The following is an 8,258-nucleotide window of genomic DNA, read 5'->3' on the forward strand; positions in this document are numbered from 1 at the left end:
CTCATTCTCTGCCGTCCCCTTCTTCTATTGCTCTCAATCTTTCCCAGCATCAGGCTCTTTTCCAGTGAGTCCTTCCTTCTCATTAGGTGGCCAAAGTGCTTGAGTTTCAACTTCAGGATCTGGCCTTCTAAAGAGAAGTCAGGGTTGATCTTCTCTAGGATTGACCGGTTTGATCGCCTTGCAGTCCAGGGGACTCGCAAGAGTCTTCTCCAGCACCATAGTTCAAAGGCCTCAATTCTTTTGCGCTCAGCCTTTCTTATGGTCCAACTTTCACAGCCATACATTGCAACTGGGAAAACCATAGCCTTGACTATACATACTTTTGTTGGCAGGGTGATGTCTCTGCTTTTTAGTATGCTGTCTAGATTTGCCATAGTTTTCCTCCCCAGGAGCAAGCATCTTTTAATTTCTTGGCTGCAGTCCCCATCTGTGGTGATCTTGGAGCCCAGGAAGATAAAATATGTCACTACCTCCATTTCTTCCCTATCTATTAGCCAGGAATTGAGAGGGCTGGATGCCATGATCTTGGTTTTCTTAATGTTGAGTTTCAAGCCAACTTTTGCACTCTCCTTCTTCACTCACATCAAGAGGCTCTTTAGTTCCTCTTCACTTTCTGCCTTTAGAGTGGTATCATCTGCATATCTTAGGTTGTTGATATTTCTCCCGGCAATCTTAATTCCAACTTTTGATTCATCTAGCCCTGCCTTTCTCATGATGTGCTCTGCATATAAGTTAAATAGGCAGGGTGACAGAATACAGCCTTGCCGGACTCTTTCCCCAATTTTGAACCAATCAGTGGTTCCATGTCCAGTTCTCACTGTTGCTTCTTCTTCTAGGTTTCTCAAGAGACAAATAAGATGGTCTGGTACTCCCATCTCTTTAAGAACTTGCCACAATTTGTTGTGATCCACACAATCAAAGGCTTTAGCATAGTCAATGAAGCAGAAGTAGATTTTTTTCTGGAACTCCCTTGCTTTCTCCATGATCCAGCGTATGTACTACCCAAACATGGTACTATAGCCAATTGAAACAAAATTATTTCTTAGTCTTCCATGGAGCCTATTTCTTGGCCTGGTCTGCTCCTCACAGGCCTAACAAAGGGTATTTGGAACCTTCCATTGCTGCAGAAATACCCATTCTTAAGCAATGTACTATCATATGAATTTAGGTGTCAGTTCATCTCTAAAATGCCTTGCAGCAGTGCCATACAGTTCCAAGTATTGGACCAGCTGACCAATCACCACTAGTCAGAGTACTTATCTATCATAAATTCCCACTTAAAACTGGGAGAGAATCTTCCATTCAAGAAACATAGTTCTTTAAACACAGAGAGTGACTTATCTATTCACCGCTTCATCTAATCTCTTCCTTTCTGATTTAAGCCACACTTCTGCAATATTCATCAAAGAAGACAAGTTTAAGAGGAAATATTATAGTACTCCAATATAGTTGTTCTGCTTTCCAGCATTTAAAAATATTAGAAATTACTTCCTTTTTGTTTTCCTAGTCAGAATATTCCCAATCCATTTCCTAGCCTGAATACTGTATGCCTTCCTTGCATAACTATGTCTTCTATTGTCAACCCATACATTCTGATTTAACAATATAATTTCTGGAGCAAAACTGAACATATACTAAAGGGAATCTTACTTAGCACCAATTAGACTGATTGAACCTAAGGCATATCAAACTGGAGTGAGATCAAACTATTATATATGCCTTTGAATAGTGATTTATTTTGCAAATCCAATTTTAGGCATTTTCTATTTCTCCTGGGAAAGTGTTGTAAGAGTTATCCCATATCACTTTCATATCACTTTATAGTGACAACATTCTCTGTCCCTTATGTTTAAGATCATGAGATAAACAGCTATGATTCATCCTATGTTTTGACCCATTAAGAATTCCTTCCTTTAATAAATATAACTTGAATAATTGTGAATTATCAAATATAAAGAGCAAATAGATCATTACCTCTATTGATTCATCCTGCAATAGGGCTATCAGTTCTTTATGTATTACATACACATCAGTATTTAAAAGCTTAGCAACCTGGAAAATTACAAAACAATATACAGATATTAGTCCTTTTAATCTATGTTTTATTTTTTAAAACAAAGTTTGAATAGTATCTTGAATAGGAAACTAAGATATAGACTAAACCTAAAATGCCAATAGCTGTACTTTAAGACCATTGATTGTCCTTTCCTTACTATTTGTAATATAGTATTATGCTGATGAAAACATAGAAAAAGTATGTAGTAGCAACTGTGTTCTTTGACAATAACTTCTCAGAAATAGTTTGCTAGTTTATATAATCCAAATATACTTTGAAATTTTGCAAACATTTTCCCATGTACTTCCTACTAATGTAAAATATGACACAGCTATTAATATATTTGCTTTTTAATTGGTTTTATAGGGGAAATGTTTTTTTGTGTTGTTTTTTAACATGCTGTGAGCCGCCCTGAGTCCCTCTGGGGAGAAGGGCGGCATAGAAGTTTAAATATAAATAAATAAATAAATAAAACACAGTTGATCAGATTCTAATTCCCAAATGTATTAAGTATTATTCTGTCTTCTGATATTGACAAAACAGAGAAAAAAATGAACATTATTCATTTTTTTCTAAGAGTCCAAGAAGAAACAAATACTTCATTAAGAAAGGGAACAGTCTTATCTGTCTTGAAGATGGTAGTTTGTGGAAAAATTACTAAAGAACGCATTCTGTATTATGCTATTGTGTAATAACAAACTTTCCTTCTTTGGGTAAAGTATTTAAGTAAGCAGCAAATTGCTCAAGACTGACATAGATTACTTACACCCACTTCAGATCAATTTCTGCACTAAGTCTGAAACTAAAACATTCCTTATCAAAATGCTTGACTGACAGGAGAATTGTATAACTGAAATTCTGCTAACTCCCCTAGACCTCTCAACAGTTTTCATGTTGAATTGCTTTATATGGTTTTATTCCTTCCCAATAGATACTTTTTCAGTAGTAAAGCTGAGGTTCTACTGTGGAGATATATCTGGACTATGTTGCCATCAATGGGCTAATTCCTTCTCAGAGGGTGAAAGGTAGTGAAAGTTCTGGACAGGTTTCTGAAGTCAGCAAACTGCAATTCTGCAATTTCATTGACAGGGGAAGTGCGGTTAAATCTTCCTGAGTTGCTATTTTCTTCACAGATATAAGTAAACCAATAAACAACTGATATACAGTGAGAGGATAGTGGGTGGAGTGCTTAGGATTTTCCTAATGGTATCTTTTTACAGAGGCAATCAACACAATGAAAAAAAAATAATTGAAATTTTATATTCAGGTTGTAAAGCCGTTTCAGAAAGTTCAACTAAAATGGCCCGACACCAATAAAATGTAGAAACTCTATTTTATCTTTAGGTGAAATTAATGGAATTTACTGTATGGCTATAGCTATGTTTATTCAGAGGTATGTTTATACCTGTTCTGATTTGTAAACCTTTAACAAATTAATCAAGGTGCTAAAGTATTATTACAGAACAAGTGCTTGAAAGCAGTGGAATAAAGTATATATTACAAACAATAGGAGATTAAAAAAGAGAAAATTTTGTAATCCGTATTCTTATAACCTCTAGATTGGATCACTGCAATGCACACTCTACCTGGAACTGCCCCTGAAGATTATCTGGAAATTGCAGTTGGTTCAGAAAGTCAATTTAGTAGTATGGTACTTATATTATGGGTGCTGCATTGGCTTTGAAAAGTGTTATTCAAGATGCTGATATTTACTTTTTTATTTATATATCACTGAAGGCAATTTATATTAATTAAAATATTAAAAACAATTAAAACACAAATATAATCCAAAAAGAAGAATCCAAATAACAAACAATAATCAAAATACATGTCTGACAATGCCATGACATCATTGGATAACTTCAGCTTCCAAATATTCCATGAAATAACTCTTGTACAAGGGCAATTCGGAAATAAAACTCTGTTTGAGCTTGTGCAAGAAATAGGCGGGGATAGCGATGCCCGTCCCATGGGACCATGTACAATAGTTCAGTAGGCAGTGAGGAGTGGAAGGAGACGGTTGTGTTGCAGTTGACTCGTCTGCTAGATCAATTGAAAATGAACCCTGCCATAGAAAGTCCCGCCAAATGTGAAGTGCGTGCAGTAATACGATTCCTATATGCAAAAAAAACCTTTCAGCAGCTGCGATTCATCGTGAACTGTGTAACGTTTACGGACCAAGCATGAGTGAAGGTGTCATACATCAATGGTGTCACATGTTTAAAGATGACGAACTGATGTGCATGATGAGGCAAGAAGTGGCCGCCCCTCTGTAGTCAGCAATGAACTCATGCAGGAAATTGACAAAAAGGCTGTGAAGTCCGTCAGTTCACAATATCTGCACTTTCAACAAATTTCTTGAACTGTTTTGTACGAGGTAGTGACAGAAAATTTGGGATACAGGTTCTGTGCTCATTGGGTACTAAAACTCCTTTCTGAGGAGCACAAAACACACCGAATGGGTTCTGCTTTGGACTTTCTCACGCATTATGCAGAGGAAGGAGAACAATTTCTTAACAGAATTGTGACTGGCGATGAGACCTGGGTATCATACGTGAACCCTGAAAGCAAACAGCAATCAATGGTATGGTGTCATACGCACTCACCAAAGAAATCCAAAAAAGCTCGGCAAACATTGTCTGCCAGAAAAGTTATGGCAACAATATTCTGGGATGCCAAAGGAGTACTGCTAATGAAGTTCATGGAGTGTGGTTCAACCATCAATTCAGAAATCTACTGTGAAATATTACGAAAACTCAGACGAGCCATCCATAACAAGCGTCGGGGCATGCTGTCTTCCGGTGTGGTGTTGGTTCACGATAAGGCTCACCCACACATTGCTAGACACACACGATAAGGCTCACCCACACATTGCTAGACACACCGAAGAACTTTTGAAGCAGTTCCATTGGGATATTTTTGATCACACACCCCCCTATAGCCGATTTAGTGCTGAGGACTACCACCTCTTCAGGCACATGAAAACAGTGGCTTGTGTTGCACCGCTTCAATGATAATGCACTTCACGATGCTGTTACAGGGTGAGACATTTTTTTGCAGAAGGAATTTCAAACCTTGTAAGACCTTATGACAAATGCCCCAATTTGAATGGTGATTATGTCGAAAAGTAATGTAATGTTGTAGTTTTCTAATGTGTATAATAAAAGTTCTGTATCTGCGAGTGTCTGTCATTGATAACCAAACAGAGGTTTATTTCCGAATTGCTCTCGTATTAATTGGTTTTAAAAAGTCAGAGTTGCAGTAAGGGATTGTTCTACAAAGTGGGACCATCACCGTTCCCAATCTCACCTTTTGTGAGTTTCCTTCAACATTTCAACAGGAATGGACAAATTAGATACAGAAAAGAACAGAACAACTAGAAGGTCTTGGAGGTCTTCTAGGCCAACCCCTTGTACAATCAAGAGACCCTATACTATTCAAGACAAGGGCTGTCCAGTCTTTTCTTAAAAGCCTCCAGTGATGGAGGACCCACAACCATTCTGCTGGTTAATTTTTCTCACTATTCCTTAGTTCTCTTTAGTTCTAGGTTGCTTTTCTCCTTGATTAGTTTCCATCTATTTTTCTTGTCTTGACTTCTGGTGCTTTAGAAAATAGGTTGACCCCCCTCTTCTTTCTGGCAGCCCTTCAAATATTGGAACACTGTTATCAGTTGGTTCTACCCAGAGAAGACATTCTTCAATTAGCTAGAAGCCATTTCTTTAAAAATAAAAACCAAACATCTTGTATTTTGAAACCTCCTGGAAACCAATGCAGTACCTACAATATTCAGTCACATGGCTGTAATGGCTGTCATCCATCACTATGTGCTGTCGCATTCTATATTGATTGTTTTTAGATAGCATTCAGGGGCACTCCTGGAATAGAGGCAATTAGGCAAACTTCTCCTGGAAGAGAGTTCCATAACTGAGATACTACTATTATATTACTGCAGCCATAGAAATGTTTTAAATAAATAAATAAAATAATATTCTTGACAATCACAATATGAAGCAACTCTATCAAAATGACTATAGGTAGTGTCTTGAAACTGATCTTAGATTGTATACTCAATCTAAGGAGTTCTAAGGGGAGGCAATCTTTTACGAAGTACTTTTAATAAGTTAAAATGTGATATTTTAGATAATTATAAACATATCAAAATAAGATCCAATATTTAAAATAAGCCAAACAGTGTTTCCATAACATACATTTCCTGACTTACTTCATAGAAACTACTAGCCACAGTATGTCTGACTGGTGCTTCAGGATCATGACAGAAACAAAAGAATGTAGAATACAGTTCCAAATTGAAATTTTTGGGATCCACAAAAATCATCATGGCCTAGAAATATAAACAATGTAATATATAATAAAGGTTAGCACATATATGTCTGCCCCCCTCCTCTACTTTCCTATTTGATCTCCCAAAATAACTGGCAGAAATAGAAATTATAATCTGTCTGTTTACCTGGAGTAAGTGACAACGGCCATCGAATCAGGCGACCCTTCTTCCGCCTTTTAATCTACCCTTTGTTAAACAGTAAAAGGTTCAGCCCCACTAAATACTGTTCTCTGATTTAGGAGAAAATGTGTTTCAGAGGAAATAATCTCTCTTTAAAATCAGAAAGAGTTTCACAAGATCTATCTTTTATAGAAATTACGGATAGATAAATAAAAGAGCATTTCACTCACAGGTAAATTGTAAGCACAGTTCTTTCTCACTGATATGTATTTCTTTTCCTGTTCTAGGGTTTGCAGCTGAATCTGGTTGTCATTGTGCCCATTTTCCTGTTCTAATCCCAATGTACAAAGCTTCTTATAGAACTCCAAAAATCGCAAATGCTGCTCTGGTGTAAAAATTCCTTTAAACAAATAAAATGCTTGTTCAATATTTTATTTGCATAAATTGGTTAAATGACAGCCTATCCAAACATTGTGCTTATAGTAGCAGACATAATGAATTCAGCATTATCTTTAAATCTCTGCCATGCCAGGCAGTTTATTGACAATACTGGAAGATCTCATTTCTTCTTTCCTTAGCTGCCTCATGCAACTGTAAACTTTAGAGACTCCAAATATAACTTTTGAAAACACTTTCTCTTAATGTGAAGAAACATAGATTTGATTAAACTAAATATTTTATTTTCTATCACTTTGAAATTTAGCCTTTGCAGATCAAAAACCATAACAGAACAATCACCATGAACTTCTAATATGCTGAGGCTTTCCTCCCTGCACGGATCAAATCCACATTTTGTAGTGCTAACAGCAATCTAATACTTCTCCAGAATATCAAGATAAGAGTGACTGTATTTTATGTGATTTCACTCACAAATTTCCAAACATACCGAGGCTTACATTCTAAAAGTATATATTAACTCTGCTTCAGGGCTTTTCTATAATATATTAGAAGTATGTAATTACTTGATCTCTGAGGAGAAAAGCCCTGACAGAATAAATTCTAATTAGGTTATAAAACTATTTCCCCACTTCAGTTCTTACCAAGAAATATGATTAAACATGATATCTGAACATAGGTTTTACAGGTTGCAATGTATATAGCAAGCTATTGGGGGAAAAAACAGACATCAAATATGTGAGTAGTACTGGTATTTATGATGTGGTTGGATTAAAGCTGAAAGGACAGTCAACGGCTGATACTGTATCATCATAATCAAAAGGATAAGTTGATGCTGGAAAAATGTATAGGGGAATGCCGGAATCATGATCCAAGGTAGGCTTGATGAAGTCCAGCAGAATTATAAGAATGAATACTGAAATAGACCGTTTCACATGAGAGGAGCATCAAAGCTTCTATTATGAACAAAAACACCACAGAAGAAAGGAAGTCATCCCTATTAACAAAAGGGAGCTGCAGTCAGTGCTTGGATGCTTCTCTTTCCTCCTCCCCCCCCTTCCCCCCATGATAGAATTATCTCTATTAGAATTCAGGGCAAGCCAATATTATGATGATCCAAGTCCAGACACCAACCATAGTTTTAAAAGAAGAACAACAATTTTGGTTTGGGGACCAGAAATAGATTTTTTTTTCAAAATAGGAAATAACTACTTAAACACTATTTTATTTGGTATTTAACTATTTGAATGAGTTTTAAGTGAATGTTGACAAATTATATATTTTCTAAATTATACTCAGTATTTAAGCAGATATTGATTAAAAATTCATACTAATGTTATCATA

At 36.3% G+C, this 8,258-nt stretch overlaps 1 protein-coding gene across 1 annotated transcript in view; it reads right to left on the bottom strand.

The window, feature by feature from the left end:
• Positions 1-1,974: 1,974 nt before the first annotated feature.
• Positions 1,975-8,258, bottom strand: part of LOC107298452 (serine/threonine-protein phosphatase 4 regulatory subunit 4) — a gene marked incomplete at its 3' end in the record, with an annotated part of 19,304 nt that continues 13,020 nt past the window's right edge. The window contains exons 9-11 of the mRNA XM_029286525.1: positions 6,749-6,918; positions 6,279-6,398; positions 1,975-2,052 (exon numbers count right to left, since the gene is read on the bottom strand). Coding sequence (XP_029142358.1) covers positions 1,975-2,052; positions 6,279-6,398; positions 6,749-6,918 — 368 coding nt within the window. The remainder of the gene's footprint in view (positions 2,053-6,278; positions 6,399-6,748; positions 6,919-8,258) is intronic.

Source organism: Protobothrops mucrosquamatus, unplaced genomic scaffold (genome assembly GCF_001527695.2).
Source record: "Protobothrops mucrosquamatus isolate PMUCROS unplaced genomic scaffold, P.Mucros_1.0 scaffold3987, whole genome shotgun sequence".
Classification (NCBI taxonomy): Eukaryota; Metazoa; Chordata; class Lepidosauria; order Squamata; family Viperidae; genus Protobothrops; species Protobothrops mucrosquamatus.